Source organism: Telopea speciosissima, chromosome 2 (assembly GCF_018873765.1).
Source record: "Telopea speciosissima isolate NSW1024214 ecotype Mountain lineage chromosome 2, Tspe_v1, whole genome shotgun sequence".
NCBI lineage: Eukaryota > Viridiplantae > Streptophyta > Magnoliopsida > Proteales > Proteaceae > Telopea > Telopea speciosissima.
This window is the reverse complement of record NC_057917.1, coordinates 50,172,050-50,196,842: the sequence shown is the minus strand read 5'-3', so window position 1 is coordinate 50,196,842 and position 24,793 is coordinate 50,172,050. Positions and strand designations below refer to the sequence as shown.

At 37.6% G+C, this 24,793-nt stretch overlaps 2 protein-coding genes and 1 long non-coding RNA gene across 14 annotated transcripts in view; 2 read left to right on the top strand and 1 right to left on the bottom strand.

Moving 5' to 3' along the window:
* Nucleotides 1-3,627: 3,627 nt before the first annotated feature.
* The window catches only part of LOC122652069, a 21,648-nt gene continuing 482 nt past the window's right edge, over nt 3,628-24,793 (bottom strand). Inside the window, exons 2-3 of the long non-coding RNA XR_006331551.1 lie at nt 8,680-8,762; nt 3,628-3,643 (exon numbers count right to left, since the gene is read on the bottom strand). This is a non-coding gene — a long non-coding RNA (uncharacterized LOC122652069). The remainder of the gene's footprint in view (nt 3,644-8,679; nt 8,763-24,793) is intronic.
* LOC122652068 (probable carboxylesterase 15) lies at nt 5,544-12,827 on the top strand. Its single transcript, XM_043845737.1, has 2 exons — nt 5,544-6,228; nt 12,502-12,827. The coding sequence occupies exons 1-2, from the start codon at nt 5,546-5,548 to the stop codon at nt 12,809-12,811; spliced, it is 993 nt and encodes a 330-aa protein (XP_043701672.1). The 5' UTR covers nt 5,544-5,545; the 3' UTR covers nt 12,812-12,827.
* The window catches only part of LOC122652067 (kinesin-like protein KIN-12E), a 21,306-nt gene continuing 15,905 nt past the window's right edge, over nt 19,393-24,793 (top strand). For 6 of the 12 annotated variants that reach the window (XM_043845732.1, XM_043845733.1, XM_043845726.1 and 3 more), the window contains exons 1-8: nt 19,394-19,828; nt 21,109-21,264; nt 21,351-21,434; nt 21,724-21,843; nt 23,595-23,708; nt 23,917-24,009; nt 24,463-24,552; nt 24,663-24,733. In XM_043845732.1, coding sequence (XP_043701667.1) covers nt 19,589-19,828; nt 21,109-21,264; nt 21,351-21,434; nt 21,724-21,843; nt 23,595-23,708; nt 23,917-24,009; nt 24,463-24,552; nt 24,663-24,733 — 968 coding nt within the window. In that variant the 5' untranslated portion in view covers nt 19,394-19,588. Of the gene's footprint in view, nt 19,829-21,108; nt 21,265-21,350; nt 21,435-21,723; nt 21,844-23,594; nt 23,709-23,916; nt 24,010-24,462; nt 24,553-24,662; nt 24,734-24,793 lie in introns of all 12 variants that reach the window. The other 6 variants (XM_043845735.1, XM_043845727.1, XM_043845731.1 and 3 more) reach the window with 3 other exon arrangements.

Below are 24,793 nucleotides of genomic sequence, written 5' to 3'. Positions count from 1 at the left end.
TATGAGGAGTGTAAGGTATAATGCCGACGATGCGAGCCGATCGATCACCCTCGCGTGGTGCTCATTAGCTGGTCTCACCGGAGACTGACCCCGTTTAGTGATTCAATGAGTGGTGTGGAGGTTGACAATGAGGTGATGTCATGTCTCTCTGGGAGTGCGGGGAATGCACAATTTAAAATTAAAGGAAGTCGCCACCTAGGTTTTAAAGGGCCTAAAACCCTAAAGGGGTAGCCCGAATCCTAGTTAAAGGATAGGACTACGATTGATTCCATATGATCTGGCCAGAGAATGGGTAAGAGGTCAGGTTACATAGATGCTGAAATTATCAAAATGCCCCTAGAGGCAAAAAGGTTGAAAATGCCAATAAAGTCATATTTTAACATCACCATTGATTAAAACATGACTAAATATGTTAAGAAAGTGCATATAATATATTCCAAATATCTAAAATGCAAACAAGCATGAATGAATATAATTACCAAAATGCCCCTAAAGGGAAAAAGGCAGAAATCACCAAAAAAGTCATATTTGAACATCATCATTGATTAAAATATGACTAACTATGTTAACAAAGTGCATGTAAGATATTCCAAATAACTATATGCAAACAAGCATGAAATGACAATAATTATCAAAATGCCCTTGGAGGGCAAAAGGGTAGAAAATGCATGGAATTGATGTCTTATGCCTCAACACATGTTTATTAATATTAAAACATGTGTTTCACTTATTAGGAGTCCCTCTAGGGTCCTAAACAAACTTTGGCTACAAAATGACCAAAATGCCCCCTAAGGACATAATGGTAAAAAGTATCAAAAAAGACACTTAGGGGTATTGCAGGGAAAAAAAGTGATGTGATAAACTTAAGATGACCAGACATACCAAATAGTATTACTGGAATGAGAATTTGGGCATGTAATTGGTAAATTACCAAAATGCCCCCGAAGGGCAAAAATGCAATGAATGCAAAAATCATATTTGGACATCACCACTGATTAAAACATGATTAGATGCATTAACTATATGCATGAAACGACATTCCGGGCTGGACAAAGGGGATCAAACGTATTTTTTAGAAAATGGATAAAGTGACGATGCGGGAATCGACAGGGTTTTAGGAAAACGTAACGGCGTAAGGGCCGAAAAGTTGAAATTCTGGAATGACCAGAATATGTAAATAAAGCAATAAGATTTTGACAATGCCAGAGTCATTTATTCTACAAAGCGATAATGACCGATGGTAGGCAGAGCCTCACGTCTATCGATCACATCGTTAGTAAAACAACGCACACACACACACACATCACTAAAATCTTAGAAAGAAAGAATGACTGAAGGTGGGTAGAGCCTCACGTCTATCGGCCAGATCGTTAATAAAAATAACACACCCATACATCACTAAAATCTCAGAAAGCAGTATTGACCGATGGTGGGCCGTGCCTCACTTCTTTCGGTCAGGTTGTTAGTAAAAATAACGCACATACACATCACTAAAATCTCGAAAAACAGTAATGATTGATGGTAGGCTGAGTCTCACTTCTTTTTGGTTAGATTTTTAGTAAAAATAACGTACCCACACATCACTAAAATCTCAGAAAACAGTAACGCCTGGTGGTAAATGCCCAAAATGACTAAATATGCCAAATAGTGATAATGGATGGCCATTTTGGTCTCTTACTGAGTAATTTATCAAAAATGCCCTTGGAAGGCAAGATTGATATTTTATATGCAGTTATGATGCATTATGAACACATACTTTCATGGAAACTTCATGAAATATCTTAACAAGTATCAATGTATGCAATCACAAGCCACTTTAATGGTCTACATTATGCCAAACTTGAAATGAAGTAGATGAAAATACCTATACGAACGTCAACAAGTGTTGAAAAGGGAAGAACTTCTGTGATGAGATTTTGGCAGAGCTTCAGCTCTATCAGACAAGGTTCGTTGACAAAATCTAGACAGAACCCCAATTTATTGAATGAACTTTTGTTGACAAAATTCGAGCAGAACCTCAACGTATTGGTAGAACTTTGCTGATGATCCGACAAAAACTTGGCTTATTGGATTCACTTTTCTGACGGCAATCTGATAGAACCCTGGCTCAGGTGGAGGAGGAAGGAATATTTCTCTCTTTCTTGAAGGACTATACCTCCTAAAAAGGTAAGATTTAAAAATGGATTACTCAACCACTTCAAATCCCTAATCTGTGAAAAAATCCCATTCTCTGCTGATTCGGGACTTCAAGGGACTTTCTGCAGGATAACGGGATATTGGGGTGTCGAAACCATCTCTACAAGGTCAAAACCAAATAAAAGATAAGGGTTTCAAAAATCTCACTTGATTCGGAGCTTTGGAGAGAAGATAACCTTGAATTTCCAAAAAGGAATTGATCTTAAAAAATCTTACTGGATTCAAAGCTCTAAAGAGTAGAAACCCTTGAAAAAGGAATCCATCTTCAAAAATCTCACTGGATTCAGAGCTCTAGGGAGAAAAAACCTTGAATTTCCAAAAAGAAATCGATCTTCAAAAATCTCACTGAATTCGGAGTTCTGGAGAGAAGAAAACCTTGAATTTTCAAAAAAGAATCGATCTTCACAAAGGTGAAGGTGGGTATAAATAGGGTACATTTGTTAGGTTTTTTTGAGATTTTTTTCACCTTGAATTGAATGCCACAGATCTGGTGCTGTTCCATGGATCCATGGAACTGCCAAGAGAGCTGTGGTTCCTCTTTGTGGGTCTCGGGTCCTCCAATTTGGCTTGGAAATGTCGATTTTGATTATTTTGGGTACCATCTCGTGCTCGGGTATCGGATTTTGACATGTAACATACCGTTGGAATCGTCTTTCTTAACACTATTCAATGGTGTGAGTATTGGTTCAAGTCTTAGTCGAAAAATATTTTTAATTTTAGAAGAAAGACTAACCCTAATTTGGTGTCGGGGGAACTCCCGACAACCTTTTTTAATTAGTGTTGTTGCCCCCTTGGCTATCATTGAATATTTTGCACTTAAAAAATACTTATACGAACCTTATCAGGGCCATGGTGGGGTAGGTTAGGTAACGTGGTCAAGTCCTTCTTGAGAGAGATACTTCGTCAATCCACTTCTGACTGTCATCATCACTGAGGGGTGACAAAATTCAGGGTCTACAGGGAGATTGAGTAAGCTCAGTGTGGAGTTGGATGAATCTTGATTCTCCACCTCAAGGGGAGATCAAAGACAAAGAGGTTCGCCTTCTTCCCAATTACTGATGAAGGACTAGAGATGGAGAAGAAGCACGGCGTGGTCTTGGCTCCCCTATCCTCCCTTCTTCATCTGCTCAATATTACCAAACTTGGTTGTATTGTTCATTTGCATTGCGCCGTTGTCATCCTTTAGCAAGGTACCAAAAGTATTTAACTCAGGTGTGACAAAATTTAGAATTATTTCTTTGACTCTCATCTACTACGTGCCCTCACTTAAAGAGAGGCATTCTATAGATACTGGATTTTGTCACCCTCAAGGACTCTTCAGGCATTATTTTTTAGTGAAGCCTAGCATTTGTTTAATCTAGAAATAATTGTTCACTCTTCCCCAACAATGACGATTTTTCAAGGATAGTGCATTCACACAAGGAAAAAACACACAAAATCATAAAAACTAGGAAGTCGGCAAAACCCATAATTTCACCAATGAATATCAAGATTGTCCATCGAAAAAAAACCCTATATTGTTGGAGAAACACCCAGCGAAATGGGTGTTTGCCAATGATTTTGGGTTTTTGCTATCAGAACCCACCTTTTTTTGCCAACGAAAACTTCAATTCATCGATTAAAAACTTTTTCCTCATTTGGCTATAAATAGTTATTAAAAATAGGAAAAACACAGTTCAAAATCCAAAAAAAAAAAAAAATCCAATGGAGGAAAGAGAGAAAGAAAAGGGGATTTACAAGAAAGAAAATCCTGAAAGAGAAGTTCCTAGAACGCTCTTGCGGGCCTGGAAGAGCATCAAAAGCACCGAGATTTTGCAAGAATAGACTGGTAAACCCTACTTAGAGTCGAAATAGGTAATTTTTTTTTATCATTTTCCTAATTTCAATTTTTTCCTTTCAAAATAGTTAAATGCCCCCTTTTAGCCATCACACCACTCAAATGGGGTGGTCCATTATACCTACAGCAGAAAAGGAGGGTTTAGAATCTCCAAAGTGTAGGTAACTAAAAGTTCAGCCACACCCATGCTACTGGGGTGAATTCAAACCCTGGCAGTTGCACTGAATAACATGTGCAAGAAAGAGAGCAGACGTAGTACCTTTTGCTTCTCCTACAGGTTGTTGATGAGATTCGAAGTGGGAAGCACGAATCAGCTGAGAAGCCTAGGGGAGTGAGGCGAGAAGACGAAAGGCTGTTTTAGGGTGGATTTCGATTATAGCATACGTATTTCTTTTTTGGTAAGACAACACGTATCTCGTACCAAAAAAGGATACATTTTTTTTTTTAATTTTAAGTGTATACCATTGTATTCCAAATCAACGCATAAAATTTAAGTGTTTTAATCCAACGGTCCAAAACCTACCCCTCAAAAGATGCCCTTATCTGCACTGTAAGTGTCTCTATTTTTTTCATTTATGCCACCTAAATTGGGGTTTTCATTTCACACCGAGAAGTTTGCCCAAATGATTTTTTAAAACGATTCTCCCACAACTATGTTCGATCTGATTCCCTAACAATTTGGGATACATAGGCAGCCGGACAACTTCATGCCTAGGTTTGGTTTCTCCCATCCCTTTCTTTTTACCTTTTTTTATTTTACATATTATTATATATAATTCTCAACCTAAAACCTAGATCCTCATTAGATTTACTATTTTATAATGCATGCTAGTCAATAACTAGTATAATTAGTGGCAATGGTCTAAATAGAAAGAAATAGACCTCTGTCCGGGCAAGGTTGGATGTGTAGAAATTTCCCAGCATGTAACTTTGAACGTACTCTGAGATCTAGGAAGACTCTTACTTTATCGATTGTGAATCATTCCACACACCTCCCCGCCTCTAGAGAGAAAACATTTATGGGTCATAGACCCTTATTTAAGTGGCGACTCTCAAATTCAAAATATTCATCTCTCTTTCGACCATCCAAGTTAAACCAAGAGAGGACAGAAGTATAAAAATCCCTTGTACCTACAGGTGTTAATAAGAAAATCTCATTATATGGAGATGCGAAAAAAAATATATGTTACAATGCTTTCCTCACATAATAAACAGTGAGATCCACACTGACATTTTTCTATCTTATTATAATCTTGTGGGTTCCATGTAGACCTCATCTGAAAGATATCACTTTTCAACCCCGCATTAATTGTAGTGTGTAGATTCCTTCTTAAACTGTAGTTGTAAGAGATCCTATCCCAATAGATATTTACTACAAGGAAGCCGTAGGGATCTTGCCATCTATTTACAATAAGAAACAATTGGAAACAACTCCAATCTATATAAATGAAATGAAAATGTAAGACTACCCCTCTCACTCACCTGGTTTAGAACTTAACTCATCAAAGAGAGATGTCCAACACCAACAACGCTACCACCGTTCCCTATGTGGTGGAAGATTGTCGAGGAGTCCTCCTAGTTTACAGCGATGGTTCCATAGTCCGAAAATCTCAACCAGTTGCAGACATTGTTGTCGATGATGATGGCTCTGTGGTTTGGAAGGATGTCCTCTTTGATCCGATTCATAAACTCCATCTCCGTCTCTACAAGCCTTCTTCTTCTTCCACAAACACAAAGCTCCCAATCTACTACTACATTCATGGCGGCGGCTTCTGTCTCGGCTATCGTAATTTGCTCAAATTCCACAACTACTGCCTTCGTCTTTCTTCTGAGCTTCAAGCTGTTATCATATCGATTGATTACCGACTCGCACCTGAGAATCGGCTTCCAGCCGCCATCGAAGACGGATTCAGTTCCGTTACGTGGCTTCAAGCTCAGGCTGTATCCGGCAACCCTGATCCTTGGTTAACTGCTGATTTGGTCGATTTCCGACGAGTTTTCATATGCGGGGACTCGGCTGGCGGCACTATCGTTCATCATATGGCGGTTCGACTCGGTGCTGGATCGTTCGGAATGGAACCAGTTCAGATTCGGGGTTACATACTCTTGAACCCCTTTTTTGGTGGGACAGTGCGGACCAGGTCCGAAGCGGAGGGGCCGACGAAAACGTACCTCCATTTGGAATATATTGACATGTGAGTTCTCCCATCTCAACCGTTCCGATGAATATATATAGGGGAAGAGTGCTACCCGGTAACCCCAAGGGGTTAGCACAGCTGGCTTGGAGGGGACATGAGACTCCGCCTCAAGAAGCGAGGTCTCGTGATCAAACCTTCGCCGTTGCATAATTTCTTGGGGCCACCCGCCTGAGGCTCACTAGGGCCCAAAAGCTCTCGGTTCGTGCGTGGCGCGGGGGTCATGTACAAGCCCAGGGGGGATTTAGTCAGCCTAAAGTCTGATACCCCTCTTGTCTCCAAAAAAAAAAAAAAGAGTGCTACCCGGTCGAGTGTTGTGCAGGGCTCCTGTGCACAGACACGGGGGGCACGCAAAATGACCATCACAAGGTCATTTCGTGCGGTCCTATTTTGGAGTAAGGGTGCAAGGAAAAATAATGCTGCCTGGTCGTGTAGCCTCATACACAACCCCCCTTAATGACCATCTCACCCCCTAATAAAATAAAAAATCCCCCTAGTCGATGACCTTGACGCACTCCCATTGGCCCTCGCATTGATGCATGAGCCATGTGACCTGGCTGCGTTCTTCTTCCCTTATTATAAATTAAAATAAGGGGAAAAGAATGTTAATCCCTTGCATGGTTCTTGCACCTACAGACACAAGGGCACACGAAAAGACCGTTCAACCCCAGTGAAATTGAAAATTCCATCTAAGCTAATGCCTCTATATTAGAGGATCTTTCTCATCTTAATTGGCACATAGCTAGGTTAACAAAGAAAAATAAAAATGGCATTTATCTAGTCTAGGATCTTAGCAATGACAACACTGATAGTTTTTTTAGGTTTACCAAAAAAATGGTCATATATCTAGTCTAGGATATCTTAGCAGTGACAACACTTCTAGTTTATTTTTATTTTATTTTTTTAAATTTTAATAGATTATTTGTTCTGAACTTCTAGTTTTAAGCGCATTCAGAAATTCCAAGAGATTTTAAAGCAGTTTGTTTGTCTCAACCAATTCAACCGAGTGGAGAATCATTGTTATAGGAATCGGTATCGGGATGGTACTGATCTAGGGGCTGATGTAGAGATGTAAACTGAGCGAATACGGATCAGATGTGATTGGATCTGGCTATTCCCTTATTAGATACAGATATCCTTAAATGGATACGGTTGTGAATCGAATTCATATTTTCAACTATCCGTTACCATCCTTGATTTGTGTAACCTGGATCCTCCTCCCCCAAGAAGATATGATTCACTCAATTCATGTCTCTCAGATGTCTTTGCTTTTTCTCATTCTTACAACCTATCAAATCTTCAAGAACCTTCAAGATTATTAGTTATTTAATTTTTTAATATTTGTTGATATCTATTCAAATCAGAGATATTTTTTCGGATTATATCTAAATTCGGATACAGTTATCCTCTGAACAGATATGGATGCCCCTAAACAGGTATGGATAACGGATGCAAATCGAATTCAAATTTTCGACTATCCATTTGCATCCTTAGGGTGATTCTGATCCTTGATCCAAGACCTGTCAGGATTCAATATCGAATGAATTCTTATAACCATGGTAGGGATGTTGTTCTTCTGTAATCAATTTGTAAATTGCCCTACAACTAGGGAATTTAGGGCCCGCTTGATAACCTTTTAATTGTTTCTGTGCTGAGAAACAGCAAAAACAGTTTATTTCCGTTTTTGTGCTGAGAAACAGCTTTGATTTTGTAGTGTTTGGTAAACCTGTTTTGGAAACGTTTCCAGAACACATTTGGAACACCATTGGTGTTTGATAAAATATGTTTCCAGAAACATGTTCTTATACTGTTACCAATAATTATAAAATCGTCCTACTACTTTTCTAAATCAAAATCAGATTTTTGTGATATTACAATCAATATTTCTAAACTGTAATAATGCATTTATCTTTAAGAATGTACTTCAACTAATAAAAATTATTAACGGTATTTAAGGTGGTTGGAATAGAGGTCATTTGATAACCTATCTGTAAGCAATTGGAACAGATGGTTAATCAAGAGGAAACTATTGAATATCAATAACAACAACTAACATCATTTTCCTACTTTTCCAGTGGATAACACATAATCTCTACATTCTAATAATGTATATAGACACAGGGGTGATCCTTGGTTGCACCTACTACAAAAGCAAACAATTTGTTATAAGACCTCAAACAAAAGGCTGACAGTTGTCATCCAAAAATTATCTTAACTGACTATGTTTTGAACGGTTGAATAAAAAGGGTCTTAGTGGATTTGAACCACTATCCCTTATAACATGCTTATGTTCCAAGTGTTCTTTTCAACTTGAGCTAAAGATCCATCAAGTAGAGTTTGAAACTTACAAGTAACCTTGAAACATTGACACAAACCTTGCTTCAAAAAGAATACTCAATGGGGTTTCTAAATTTCAATTAAGATTCAAAGTATTGTGAGCCTATAAAAAACCAATGGTACTGTGTTGGGTTCATCTCATAAAGCTGGTTAAGAACAGTCCTTACAGCTTTGTATGTGAAATAGTTAAGTATTTGCTGTAAGTAAAGAAATCCTTTAATAGCATGAAGATAATACAATTAAAATAGGATCGACTAAGTGAGATTGCAACCATTACTTCACCTGATAAAATTAGAACAGTAGAATCCAAGTAAAGCTAGACTCAATCTAGACTAAACCCTCTAAATAAACCAAAAATAGAAAAGTAAAACTATCACATAATCCAGTATAGAATCCAAGTAGTAGTCTAACCAGAACCAATTGACAATGGCACAGCAGAATAAAAGCAAAGAAAATTCCACAAGATAAGGGAAATAATAGAAGAGTCTTACATACCCTCAGACCTAGGAATCAGATAAACAACAATCTCTAGCATCAGAGGCAACTCATCAGCACCACTGAAAGTTGTGAAAAGAATAGCCCATAAGATCAGATTTTTTGAGAGAAGACTTTGGATAGTATAAAATAGAAAGTCTCTCACATATGCATTTACTATTGAAGAGCATTGGCTCCAACTTAAACCAAGAATTCTCCAAATCAGACTAGGACTTTTGATTTGCCAAACAAGTTAATGAAAAGAAACTCAACTCAACCCAACTCATTAATCCTTATCTAATATAAATTAATAAAAGAAATCTATTCAAAGGATTATATAAAATACATCAGACCCTATACAAAGACCATGATCTCATCCATCCACCAGGAACCATACAATTATTGAATATATTTTTTCTCTTATTTTATTGATTATCATGTATTCATTCTTGCAAAGAAAATTAGTAAAATGGCTTCAACTGCTATTCACATAAACTGCAGTAAGTAGACATTTCTCCCTCACAAACTTTGTAGTAAGATAGCCAGATAGCCCCCAACCCCTCTCTCTCTCTCTCTCTCTCTCTACACGCTGGTTATATAGCTTTCCCAAGTGGAAAATAGGCTCTGAAATCAGGATACCAAGAAAGTTCCAACAACAGCCTTGCACCAAATTTAAATTGAATCAAGCAGTAAATTCCTTTCCCAAGTCAAAAATAGGCTCTATTAGCTTGGTGATGAAGTTTTTGGTGTTGAAAAGAAGAAAATCCATCCAGGTCCAAATCCCTTACGCAAACACAATAGATAAGTAGATACAACAAGCTTGATTTCTTTCTATCTGGCTTTTGAATTCCTTTTCATTTTCTCTGTTTCTTTTTTTATCTTTTTCTCTTCTTGATCTATGATGCTTGAGATTTTTTTGGATCTTGCAAATGCATATGAGTCAATCTGAAAGCATAATGTTGGCTGGCTTTCAAAAAAGAAGTATAAGAGATAAATAGGGCAAGCTTTCAAAGGGTTTGTTTAAAGAGGCTTGTTATGATGGAAAGAGGTTGGAAAAAAGAAGGAAAAGTCTACTTGTGCTACAAATAATATTTCTCCATAGCTCCTTCATATATGTGGATGATGAACATGGAAAACCCAATGCCAAAAAGGAAATAAAAAACTACAAAAAACTACAGTCTCTAAGCTCCCTCCCTCCCTCCATCCCTCCCCAAAAACACAAATAAATATAATTATAAGAGAGACTGCAAATATAAATTAGATTTGACAAATATGCTTAAGTTTCACAAAATTCAATAGAGATAATAACCACAAAAATAGACTAAACGAAATTTCATTGGAGGAACCCCAGCTCTTTTGTTCATTTTAATTATTAAATTGTCTTCATATTGGACTTTCAAGACTAAACGAGCTGTACTGAAATTTCAGGTCTGGTATGATCAAAACCATGTCCTCCCCACCCCCTTCTCTTTTAGTTCCATTAAAAATGGGACATGAGTTCTAGAGTTCACTCCTACCCCCCCCCCCCACCCCTTTTTCCTTTTCTTCCTCTCCTATTTTCCTCCTTTTCCACTCTTATTTTAAAAGGAGCTTCTCCTATGTTGTAATGGTAGGTATGATTTGTATTCATGATTCAATAGAGATTACAAGAGAGAGATATATATTGTACAAGGTAACCCAATGGTGTTGGGATTCTATGAAAAGATATACATGTGATAATAGTGGAAGATGATATATTCCACATATGATAATGATGGAAGGTTCTTATTATCGTATGTGGTGAATATTGTGAGGAGATATGGTCACATATGGAAACTGTGGATACCCAATATAGCGCGTTACTGGAATGGTAATGACTATATTGGTCAATACCCTAGGAGCCCAGATATTGTAAGGAGAGTATTACAGGTCAAAGTAATTATCCAATATCTACAAAAGATCTTCCCCATCTAAGAGAATCTATCCCAAAAACAGCTATTAAAACTCGAACAAAAATATCATCTGTTTTTCTAAACAGACTAAATGGAGTTCCATTTTTCACTTCCCACCTGTTGTCAAAGATGATATCTAAACACATACAATATTACACTCTGGCATATGGCGGATGTCAAGGTCAAAAAGGAATGCTGAAGAAGAACGATATCCAGTTTTCATCTTATCTCCACATTCACTCATTGAAATTAGATTGAAATTAGAAAAATAAATAGGGTGTATACCTGATTAGAGCAGAGTTTCTGACCTAATCTTGCTCAAATGCAGCTTCTAAGGTTCAAGCTTCAGAGAGAGAGAGAGAGAGAGAGAGAGAAATCACGAATGTACACAACGATTTTGTGAGAGTTTTGAAATCTAGGGTTCAACAATGAGAGAAGAACTAAGGGGAAAATGAGGGTTTTTTGTACAGATTTCGAGCAAATAATGGCTTCCAGTCGAACCCTAGATATTGTGCCTTAAATGATTTCACACATTCTATGGTCTTCCATTGAAGAATATCAGACTAGAGAGAGAGAGAGAGAGAGAGAGAGAAATGCTGAAGAAGAACGATATCCAGTTTTCATCTGATCACCACATTCCCTCATTGAAATTAGTTTGAAATAAAAAAAAATAAAAAAAATAGGGTGTATACTTGATTAGAGCAAAGATTCTGACCTAATTCTGCTCAAATGCAGCTTCAAAGGTTTAAGCTTCACACACACACAGAATCAGCAAAATCACGAAGTGAGAGCTTGGTAGTAGACGATGAGAATGGAGTGAGAGCTTGCTGGTTTTTCCCCCTCCAGGCTCGTAAGGACGAGAAGAGAGTATAGGTCGAATGAAGGAAAACCTTTTTTTCACCAAAAAAATATAGGGCAGAGTTTTGTCCAACTTGTGCCAAGAAACGTAAAAACAAGTTGGACATGTTCCGTCAAACCTGTTTCGTGATCCATAAATTTCAATGTATGTTTCTACAAAACACTAAAAACGAAACAGGTTTATCAAGTGGTTTTTAGGGTGTTTTCTGTTTCTCAGAACAGAAAAACACCAAAAACAGTTTCTGCGAAGGTTATCAAGTGAACTCTTAGTTAAATATTTACGCACTGGATGATTGAGGTGGGCCTTGGTGCAAAAGTAATGTTACTCCATTGTGACCTAGTGGCGTCCAAGGGTACGAATAAGGAAAGTGCCTCTTCGCAAAGTGGGGGTAAGACTACGTACATTATAACCCTCCCCAGAATTTAACAGGATTAGCCTCGTATACTGTGTATGCCCTTTTTTTGTATGGACTGGATTCACTCTACCTTAAATTATTTCTTCCTAATCAAAATTGTATTGAAATCTTATTCAAGCATATTAAACAATGCCAACTTAGAAAATTCCATTGTTAACAACAGTGACTCCTTTTCCATGGCAGTGCTACTTCCTGCTAGTTAATTGAATTGAATTTAACTAACATTTAATATTGGTGACTATATATAATGTTGATAGGTATTGGAGGCTGTCATTACCGGTGGGAGGAACAAGAGATCACCAATTAGCAAATCCGTTTGGACGTGATAGCCCAAACCTTGAATCAGTGGCTCTTGATCCAATCTTGGTTGTGGTTGGTGACCATGATTTGCTAAAAGATCGGATTACGGATTATGCAAAGAGACTGAAAGAGATGGGAAAGGTTATCCAGTTTGTTGAATTTGAGGGACAGGAACATGCGTTCATTACACGCAATCCAGACTCTGCAGTAGCAAACAAGTTGATGCAAATTATCAAAGATTTTATTGCTAAGTACAACTCAGTCTGAAAGAGTGAAAGTATCACCATCTACATCTTTTGAGTCCCTGAAGAACTACCATTGTTGCTACATTTACTCTTGGAATTGAATTTCCTGTTGTTTCTTCTCCTCCTAACTGTTCCGGTGATGAACAATTAATAAAGATTAATTTTTCACTCCCATGTGGAAAATCTTTTGTTGTATTTTCTAAAATACCCTTTTAGATTTTGTTTCTTTGGCTGTGAACCAGGTAGCAGGAACATTCATGTAACCCAGGTTTCACAAAACTCATGGTTTAAGAGATTCTCTCTCCATGGGGCGGATAAAAATTGTGTCATAATATATTGGAAAACAAAAAACATTGTTTGATCGAGTAGTTCCTGTGCCCATACACAGAAACACGTGAAATTACAACCCAATTCCTCCTGAAATAAAAAATCCCATCAAACTCTTGCCCTAACATATTACTCCATCTGTTTAGGAAGTAAAACAAGTAACATATGTTCCCCCCCCCCCCCCCCTTCTCCCTCCAACAAAAAAAAGTTTAAGGTTTAACAATAAGTACTATTTTGGTAATTCGCAAGTGTTTTGACTTTTGACTTTTGATATCCGATTTAATCCATTAGATTCACTTACAAAAGGGATGCAAGCAGGCCAGACCTAGGTACGGGAATCGATAAATTTCATAAGCTCAACAATGATCCGATGAAATACAATAAAAAATTGACAATTTACTAAGCTCCAAAAACTGATATATCAAGCACCACATAACCATTTAGAAGCAACTACCTCATTACCTTGTCTATATTTAGGCCAATGACCAAGGTTCGCTATTAACATAGATCATTAATAGTTTACATTGGAAAACTCATAGCTAATTATATTGAATATTGTAATTATTTCTGTAAGTTTCCATTCCAAAACTTTGAACTATAGTAGATGGAGGGACTCCCAAATATAAAAGGGAGGAAGAGGGGCTAGCCCAATCCTGAGTCCTCTTAGTTTGGCTTAGGCCCGACCCAACCCTGATTCAGGTCCAGAAAAATCCAACCCTGACCCACCCTTAGGTTTGGGCCAGGCTGACCCTGTTTGGCCTTAATCATGGGGTTGGGGGGGATGGAAGGGAGATGCATAGGCTGGCTAGGCTGAAAAGAAGAAGAAGAATAATAGAAAGAAGAAAGAAGAGAAAGAAAAAGAAGAACAAACAAAAAAGAAAAAAAGAAAGAACCAGAAGAAGAAGACAGGGTCGGGTTGGGCCGAGCTGGGCTTAGCCCGAGGCATCAACTCTAACTCGACCAGACCTAGACTCAGGCCGGAAATTCCCAATCTTGACCCACTCTCAGGGCCAAGGTATCTCAACCTAGGCCCTGTTCGGGCTGAAGGTGGGCTCAGGCCGTCAGGGCCAAACTTGCACCCCTAGTGGGATTAAACTCCCAATACTCCCCCTTATGTGTGGCAGGCACTACAGATATGTCGATGAAAACCCACTCTGATACCATATAAAATTTCTATCACAAAAGTATCTTCCCTGAATATTGCATAATTATAGGGATTAAGAATTTTTAGCATCTTCTAGTTTATTGTGCCCTTTTTTTTTATAGGCATTACATTCTAAGGGGGGGAGAGGAGGGGGAGGCTCGAACCTTCGACCTCCTAGTAGGGTGGTCTTTTTTTACACACCACACTCTACCCACTATGCTAGGCTGTTGTTTTCTTATTAATTGTGACTTGGTTGGTGTGGGTAAATCACTCAAACTAGCTTACATGCAACAATTTGATTTAGTTTTTAAGAAACAAATTACAAGGGGTTTTTTTTTTTTTTGGTAAGAAACAAAATTACAAGGTTATATACAAATGACAAGCTAACAAACCTCTGTCATCCTTCTCATTCTCATGCAATCCCTTGGAACATCCTCCACCCCCTTTTGGAATTAGCTGAAAATTAACTTTTAGTTTCTCCTCTGCTCAATTTAAATTATGTATAGACAAGCAACTTCAGCGACTGTTAGAACAAATGACTCTTAAAGCCGTTTCAGACAAGTCTATCGATCTTTTCCTTAGATCCTGTAAATATCTTTTCGTAAGTAATATAGTTTTTATTTGCATCAAAAACTAAAAATTACAAGATTATATAAATCGCTCATGCTTATGCATCACACATGTATATGGGACCTACCTAATACTGGACATTTTTGTAAAAAAAAGGTAAGCTCCCTCGTAAGCAAACGTAAGACCTAACCTGATCTGGAAATCTACAATGGCTAGATCTGGCTTCTACCATCCATGATTTCGTTTTAAATACACATACCCCCCTAAAATGCACCCAATATTCCTCATGCCCCCCCTAAGGTTCTGACAATTCCGCATGCACCCCATGAAAATTCCATATACCACTCCTACTTTTCAACCTAAAGCCATTTAAGTCCACGCTGTTAATTTCAAGCTTTAAATGCTAAAAACTTATTTTTATTGATCAAACTACCCTTCTAACAATTTCTAAATTTTAAAAGACCAAATGCCATCATCTTCCCCAAATCATCATCTTCTTTTACAATGTAGATACCCAATACTACTACCACCACCATCGTGAAGCCCCACCTCCAGCACCACCTCCAACTCCTCCATCTTTACCAATTCCACCACTGAGTCCCCCCCCCTTGCCTATTCCTCCACCAACACCGCCGCCCTTACCAAAGCCACCCCCAGCTCCACCACCCTTTGTAATACCCCGTCCCCAGAAAAGTATATAATATTGAATCATCATTGTTTATTAGGTATAAGCGGGTTCGTTTTCACGAAATCTAGTGCGAGTTAGCCCAACTAAAATATTTTGAAAGCAAAGGTAAATGTAATTATTTTCACTATTTATGACTATTTAGTAAAATTAGAAAGATCCTACAATGAGTACGGACCCTATGGGTGTCCCATAACAAAGACCAAAAAAATAGAAATTTTAGCACTTTTAGTTAAAAGTTGACTTTACGGGAACTTTTGAGGACCTTAGTGTTTTTTGGGAAAGCCTAAAACATGAGAAATGTAGGTAATTAAATTATCTATTTTACTATATAAGATTCACATCAAACGGATATTGGATGAGAAAGTTATGGCCAAAATATTGGCCAGAAAATACGAAAAACCTACACAGGCATTAGCCGGCACAACTTGAACTGCCCTATTTAGTGTGTTTTCTGGCTCATTTGGTTCATTCTAAAGAGTCAAAAAACCAGAGAGAAAAGAGAAAACGAAAGGGAAACTAAAGTAGAAGTGATTTCAGCATCGATTCACCGTTGAATCATGTTGCAAACAACGTAGGATCATCGTTTGTGTTGAGAAGATCGAAGATTCAAGATAAAGTTAGGGTTTCAAGCCTAGAAAAGGTAAACCCAAAATTCTTTTTCGGTTTATTTTTAGTTTTGGATGTTTTGATCCGTTAAAAAGTTACACAGTACATCTGTTATGCTGTAGGAATGATTTTCGTACAAAGAGGATAAGTTTCCACAAAGTTATGTGGAAAAGAGCAGTAAAAACCCTAATTTTTTAGGGCTAGGTTTCCAAGTTTTGGCCATTGGTTCAACTTTTGAGTTGTCAAATGTTGCCCAGATGCCTATGTAAAACTATAGAGATAAGAACAATAGAGATTTGATGGTGGGAGATTGTTTTCACTATCCTCATAGTATAAAAGAGGAGACTAATTAATGCTTATCAAATGTCGTGTAGGGGTTTATTTGGATTTGAAGAACGATAGAGGATTGTTAGAAACACTGTTGAGAACCAGATATAGATTGTATTACACAGTGACAAAGACAGATGTGGAGAGTCCTATCATATTCTGCATGTTTTCCCATTATAATACATAGTATCATTGCCCCCATGAATTATATGTTTTTAAAATAGAAAAGAGATGGTGTTTTATGATTGTTTAAGAGAAATAGTCAGGCATGATAAGACAGAATTAAAGTCCAGAACTATTAATACTATAAAGTAAAGCAAAGTACAACTAAGAACAGTATAGCACAATAAAGAACAGTAAAAGACAAAATAGAGTTGAATCTGAAGGTTTAGTCAGTGTCTAGTTCAACAATAGGATTTAGAAGGGCACTGGGGTCCTCAATCTTTCTGGGGATTCCATCACTGTCCTACTCATCTTGGAGTTGAGGTAGATAGTGAGGACTAGATGTGGCGATAAAGTAAAGGAATATCAAAAGCTCAACACAGAAAAGCATAATAAAGAACTTGTGACTGCCCACCCTTGCGCCATAGAGTCTAGGCATAGGTAGAGATACACAAACATAGCCGAATCTTAAATGATTCACATAGCTGAATCTTCAGTGATTCCCGTAGGTGTGACTTGAGTTTAGCTGTGGTGCTGACTCGTACATATACACAGTGTTCGGATCCTCCCTGATCCCCATAGTTGGATCTTCCCATATCCCCATAGTAGAGTTCAGTGTATTCTCTCAATACAAGCTAAGTGGCAGATCACCTAGAACATAGAGTGAACCACACACAAAGCAAGGGGTAAAGACAAAGAATAACAAAGTAAAGTAAAGACAGAGAATAAGACATAGACAATGTTTTTATTGTGAATAGTCATGCATCATAGCTATAGTATGATCAGACATAGTATTGTAGATTCATAGATGTTATAGCAGCATATCATTTGATGATTGGCATATCATAGTAATATTGTTTACATTCAAAAGCATGATATGAATGTATTCTTTCTCATTGGGCTACTGTATCTCGCTCCACAGATACCATTGATTTTACAGTAGAGCACGCACACGTCGAGTGCTCACGTGCTAACTATGTCAGGAGAGTAAAGGGAAAGGGTGTACCCCCTTCCAAGTAGAGAGTCAAAACCAGAGACAGAGACAGACTTTTGAAGTATATGATACACTTTTATCATTTTGGAAATACATTATGGGATGAACATTTCAGAATGATCTTGGATATATTGATATGATAACTTTAGTATTTGTAACAGAGTTGATGATACGATACTGTTGTATATAGTACAGATAGTATAATATGGTGATACAAAGGTAAATGTGGTATATAGTAATTTCAGTTTCTGCTGCAGACTTTTGATATCTCTGACACATGTGAATATTGATGAATGTTTATAGTTCTGTTCATAGTTGGTTACAGTATTTCAACTGTTATTCCGTGAGGGTCAACACCTTATCCTTATCCCGGATTTGGGGCGTTACACCCTTTCCAAACCCACCTCCAGCGCTGCCAACCTTTCCGATTCCACCATCATCTGTGCGCAACTTAGTTGAGCTTGAAACGGTGCAGAAAATCAGGTAAGCATATTGCAAATAGAAATTCGTGATCGAATGTATATCCTTTAACTCAGGAAGAGAAAATGAATTTTGAAGGGATTTGAGAATCTCAAGGCACTGATTTCTGATCCTACCAAGCACTATTGCATTGGAACCACAAACTGTGGTCTTTATTAAATCTTCAGAATCCAAAAAGACGCACTTCAGGTCTTCATCAGTAACAGATCCATGTAACAGAGTTCCAAGAGATTCAAGCAAATGGAGGGCGTTATTCATGTGTTCTACTATTCTCACCGAAATGAAGGACGTAGGTAGGTGTTTAACCAAAGTAATAACGAAGAACTTGAGTTCCATCCAAATATGATTGAATATTTTGTTCATAAACTCCTCAATTGTCAAAACATCTTCTTTTTCATCCTCCTGCCCTTCAGTGTTCTTGGTTTCAGAAGGATCCGCTGGTTTCAGGCAATTCAATTGTTTATTGTCTTGAGCAAGAAAGATACTCACGACCACCATCTTCAAATAAGACCATCATGGAATTTAGTTGACGATTCCATCCTGAGTCTGGAGCAAAGCAATTTGCAAGCTTAGTGGCACGATCATCCAAAAAGACATCATGAAGTTCTTGATAATCATTAATCTGCATTCGCACCTCCAACAAGTTGAAAGATCGGAGAAGACGCCGCTGAGCTCCAGCTAGGGTTTAGGGAATGTTCTACCTTGTTTTTCGATCGAAGGGAAAATGAGAAAGAGAAAGAGAGAAAGGGAAAAGGAGAAGGGAGGGTGATTTGGGTATTTTACTTTTTCACCTTTCTTGTTTTTTGTTTTAACCACTTAAGGGTTTTTCATAATTAAGCCTTAGAAAGGGTATAATTATACATTACCTTCTTCTCGTTAGCATTAAACGCCTAAAATTAACGGTGTGGACTTAAATAGCTTTAGCTTGAAAAATAGGAGTGGTACGTGGAATTTTGAATAGGTGCATGTGGAATTGTCAGAACCCTAAGAAGGCATGAGGAATATTGGGTGAATTATAGGAGGCTACGTGTATTTTTCCATTTTAAAATGTCCAAATCAGCCAATGATGTAGGAAAATTTTCCTTCACTGCCAGGGTAAGAAACATGCGTCCACCCAATTTTTGAAAGAGTAAGAAAATAAGCAAAAGCCACTGAAGTCTAACCCAAACGGTCTAAAAATTTTGAATTCGCGATCTCGGGACCGTTTATCCTCTTTCTCCACCGTCCGATCATTTCGATCCGAAATCCATTTTCCCTTTTTTCAAACAGCAATCTTCCCCCTCACCTGTTAGCCCCCACCCCAAGACGCACTGACAGGTCACAAGCACAACAAGCCCCTTCACATTTCATCGCCTTCTCTGTGTCTTCACTCTGCGAAGTGCGGATCAACTCGTAGAATTTCTTCTCCAAAGTTCCCACATTTACTCTTGTTTTCCCTAATTTCACCTGCAACCCTAAATCTATTTGCTTTGAGGATTCGCCGCTCTGAATCGATTAAGAAATGCCCATCTTCTCAGAGGCTGCGAGCGCTCTCAGGAGCCGGTTTAGGTTTCAAGAACCCTCGGATTCGGAGTCTGTTCAGAGTACTCCTGTTGTGTTCAAATCTCAACCCAAAGAGAACAACTTCTTGCTACAGTCTTCGGCGAGCCGAAGTATTTGTGAAAGGGATGATCATGGAGTTAGCGACCAGAGCTTCGAGTTTCAGGAAGATCCATTCTTTTGGAAGGATCACAATGTGCAGGTACATTCGTTATAAGAAATTATTATCTGAAGTATCAAGTTTTTATCTTGACTGGGATTTTATGAAAGATTTGAGAACCTTTGACATGAATTACGATAACTTTTGGAATAACGTCAGAAGGAATATGTTTTGACCGCTACAGTTTTTGTTAGGAGAGTCCGTTAGAATTGTGAATAACCCCTTATCTGTTACTTAACTGTTACCTAAGAGTGAAACTTAGGGGACAAACAAAGTTTATATAAAGGATATCATTAATCTAGGTTCGATAATCCATTAGCCGAGGTATGATTTCTTAAGCAGTGGGTTAGTTCCATGGGGAGGACATCTTCTGTGATTGATAATGATACTGTCTTCACACACAGGAGAAGGTTCTGCCTCATTGATTGGTCAACTCTTTTCATTGTTTTTTAGAAATATTCAGATTGATTGGCCTTTAATTGACAGTTTCAATAACTAAGGTATACATAATAAATTCGCATGTGCACAGCTCCCGCACAAGAAGCGAATCATCATTGGTCTACCAGGTCTTGAAATTATGGTCTTAAAGTTTGTTAGTGGTTCACTGTTTTACTACCTGAATGACTGTCTGAGTCGAGCTCTATAAGTTCTCAATTTTATCAATAATTCCTAGGGGTTTGCCTGATGTTTGTTTAAAGGATTGCAGGGCCATAAAGGCAGGTGCATTGGCTGTGCCAAATCCAGCAAGTTTTTTTATTGAATAACAGAAGATTATTGCCACTGCAGATGCTGTGCCAAAATGGTGTCAAAACTCCAAAGTAGAAATAGAACTACAGTTGTTAGTAACTGAATGGATTCCTTTTACTAATGAAATGACATAAAATTGAAGTGTTGGGTACAGCTGCATCTTCTGTTGCACCTTTTTCCATGAGCTCATGATAATAGACAACCTTGGTGTATGTACGACTCAGTCTTATGCCCTTAGAATACTCAGCTATTATCTTTCCATCAGTACAGTTGATGCTGACCTACACAATCTCTTATGTGGCCCTTTTTCAATAAAAAATAAGTATTCTCGGTTCTCGTTATTCACTTTATTATGATTTTTCCTGGCAAAAAAGCTATGGAAGTTTTCTGTTAATAATCAACTTGGAATATGGCAATGGACGACTATGGCATTTTTCATATCGTACAAGTTTCTCAGACAAGTCTTTTTCTTCCATATTCAACATTGTGAAATATTCGGTGTGTTGAAATTATCAAAGGAAAAAGCAGGGAAAAGGGAAAGAAAACCTTATCATGATTTCATTTGTATCATGCAGGTCATCATCCGTATACGTCCGCTCAACAACTCTGAAATATCCCTCCAAGGCTACAACAAATGTGTCAGTCAGGACAGTTGTCAAACAGTTACCTGGACTGGGCATCCAGAGTCTCGTTTTACCTTTGATCTTGTCGCTGACGAAAATGTTAGCCAGGTATTGTTATACTATTCTTCAACATATATGTAGCTCTTCATGATCTCTTCTTCCCCAGAATTAACTTTTCTCAAGTTACTTAACAGGAGAAGTTGTTCAAAGTGGCTGGATTGCCCATGGTAGATAATTGTATGGGAGGCTACAACAGTTGCATGTTTGCATATGGTCAAGTGAGACTCCGAGGACTTTTGATTTTTTTTCTATTCTTTCATTTGGCTTTTTCTTAGCTTTACAGTGTAGAAGGGGCCTATTATCTATTGCATGGTAAAATTTTATGTGTCTTGTTAATGATTCAAGGGAAGTGGTTTGAATATAAATAACCACTTAATATGATCTTGGTGTTGAATTTATTGGATGGAAGGGATGGTTTAGTTCCAGCTGCCTGTGCGCAACTGGTATGGTTTGGGTCTAGTCATTCTTTGCGCCACATTTCTCTAACTTCAAATTGTTTCTCTATAGACTGGTAGCGGCAAAACTCATACAATGCTGGGAGACATTGAAGGTGGCACTCGAAGACATAGTGTTAATTGTGGGATGACACCTAGAGTCTTTGAATCTCTATTTTCAAGGATCCAGAAGGTAAGTGTTTTCTCATCTTTGGGATGCACTGAAAGCCTAAAGGGAATAATGAAATCTTTATACTTTTGTCATTTGGAAAGAGTAAAGGAGTCCTTGCTCTGAAATGAATTTGTACTTTACAATTTCCTTAATGATCAAACTAAGATTTTGTCCTCATTACTCTTTTTTAAGTGAAGAAAAAATGATCGCGAGAAAAGTGAAGTACCTTTTGCAAAATGTACAGTAGTTGTTGTATTTGAAACCTTTAAAATTGCTACTGCCTACTGTGTGGGACCTTAAAAAACAACTTTTATGGGTTTATTATTTTTTGAAATCTATCTGTTAAAAAAAATTCCCCTCTCCCCATAGTTCTGAAGCAAATGTAAACATTTTGAGTAGAAAGAGCCTTTAGATGAGAAAGCTCAAGTTTCTTTTGCAAAATGCACAGTAGTTTATTGTTACAAAGCTTTTAAAGTTGCTGTTCTCAAAGAGACATGGAAAACGATGCTTGTTGGTGTTCTCGCCCTTATGGATTTGGCGAAAATGTTCTCATATAGGAAACTTTGGCCGCTCTACTTTTCTAGTGGTCGACTATTGTATGGTGCAGAGGGTCAAGTGGCAAAGAGATCATAGTAAATTTCCCATGTACCCTAGCCTCGAACGGTCAAGGATAATTTTAAATAGTGAATATAGCTCAACAATATCTTAGGAATATTATTCAAAATAAGGCCTTGGGATATTGAGCAGGAATAAAGAAGATATAGGTGGTTCAACTTCTTTGGAGAGACTTGAACTAAGGTCTGTTCCTGAAATTTAGGAGTCCCCACTGTTAAACAACGAGAGTGAGCACCAGCAGAAAACAATGCGAATAGCAAAGAGAGCTATCTTCATTTATTCTTTCTTTTTGTCACATGTAAGGAAAAAGCAGCTATTTACAACCCATGCATACCTAAAAAATGATAACACCCAAGTTAATCTAGCTTATAATAAAAGGGACAACCAAATTAGTTACATAGACAACTACTCTTTAAGAGGAGTGGCAGACTAGAAGACTTTGACCTATGCATCATCTTGTGAAATTTCACAATTAAAAATACACTACTAATTAAATACGGAAACAATGTGTTCCACAATTTAACAATCCCTCTACAAGTTTGAATTTAGAAAACATGAATAATAATGAATCTGGACTTACACAATAAAGACTTGACTCTTGATTTCCCAAGGCATAAATGAAGGATGATACAGTGGTCTAAAATAGCTATACATGGAATCTGCACTCTTAGACTTAATAACCTGACCAAGCGTTTGTTTCATAAACACTAAAGACTTATTGATGAAAGTAATATTGACTGTTTGGGCTTATTTCAGGCTGCTCTGCAGGATATGAAAGCCCATCATAGTGGATTTGCATGATGGGTAAATTTGGACCAGTGGCAAGCCAGTATCAAACCCTTCATCCAAGGCCATCATATCTGGCCCACTTTTAGGCCCAAACAAGCCCATTGCATGAATCAATTATGAGGCCCGTTTAGTGGCCCACACATATGAAAATGTGCAGGACAGAAACTCTGTTTCTGTTCTCTCTAAGCATCTATTTTCCTTTGATTAATGCATAGTAGAATCTTAATTTTAATTTTTGTTTCATAGTTGAGAATTACTTTTGACTGGTTGGTTTAGTTCTATATATTGTCCAAAAAATTTTAATTTTTAACCCTCCAAATGTTGGAAATTGGAGTTTCATGATTGAAGTGTGATTTGGTTGCTGACAGGAAAAAGAGTCTCGTAGAGAAGAGAAGCTGAGATTTACATGTAAATGCTCATTTTTGGAAATTTATAATGAACAAATTCTAGATCTTTTGGATCCATCCTCTGTCAATTTGCAGGTAATCACATCTCCTTAAATCATTCCTGGCCTTAATCATGTTACTGCAAATTCACTATTTGCTTTTCAGCCCTTATTTTAAATGTGTATGATGATGGCTCCCTTTTTATCTTCTAAGATTGTTTTCTCGTTAGTGTTCTTAGTCATATCTGATGCCCATCATTAGCTTTAGTGTGAATTATTGAGAAGTTTCGATTGGTATGATGCAGATTAGAGAAGACGCTAAGAGAGGTGTTTATGTGGAGAATCTCAAAGAAGTAGAGGTCACAAGTGCTCGAGATGTTATTCAGCAACTTGTTCAGGTATCAAATTGACATTTTTTTTTTCTTTTTTTCAGTACCAAAAAAAAAATGCTGCTTTATTTTAACAATTTTTTTTTTCTTTTTTTTTTTTAGTTTGCATTTCTATTTTTTTCCTTTTCATTAGGCACTGATGCTTTTATTAGTTTCATATTTATAAATGTATGATGTCTCAAAATTATCATTTTCAGCTGTGCCATGCCTCCTTACCTATGTATCAGTTGTGTCATTAGGTTGATGTGTTCATTTTCAGTGGTTCTCAATATATATTTTGGAAATTTACTACGTTTTTACTGTTTCAAATAAATACTCAGTTTTATTGACACATGTTTTATTGGATCAACATGAGTGCATTGGGCTGGAAGAATCTAGGTGATCATGGCTTCCAGGATAGTATCATTCCACTAATTCTTTCCTTCTTGACTAATCTGAAAGCCATTATGGTCATGCTTATAGGGAGCAGCGAACAGAAAGGTGGCTGCCACTAACATGAATCATGCAAGCAGCCGTTCTCATAGTGTTTTCACTTGTGTCATTGAAAGTAAGGTGGGTAGTTGAGTTCTTTCTGTTGTTTTGGGTTTTCTAGTTGATAGGTATCAAAATGGGTTATGGGAAGATGCATGGAAAAAGGATTCTAACTGAAGTTTTATTTGTAGTGGGAATCCCAAGGTGTAACTCATCACAGATTTTCTCGGCTAAATCTTGTAGATCTGGCAGGATCAGAGAGGTAATACCATTCATAAAGTGTTCTGTTGTAAAATGGAGGTTTTTACAATGGAAAAGATTG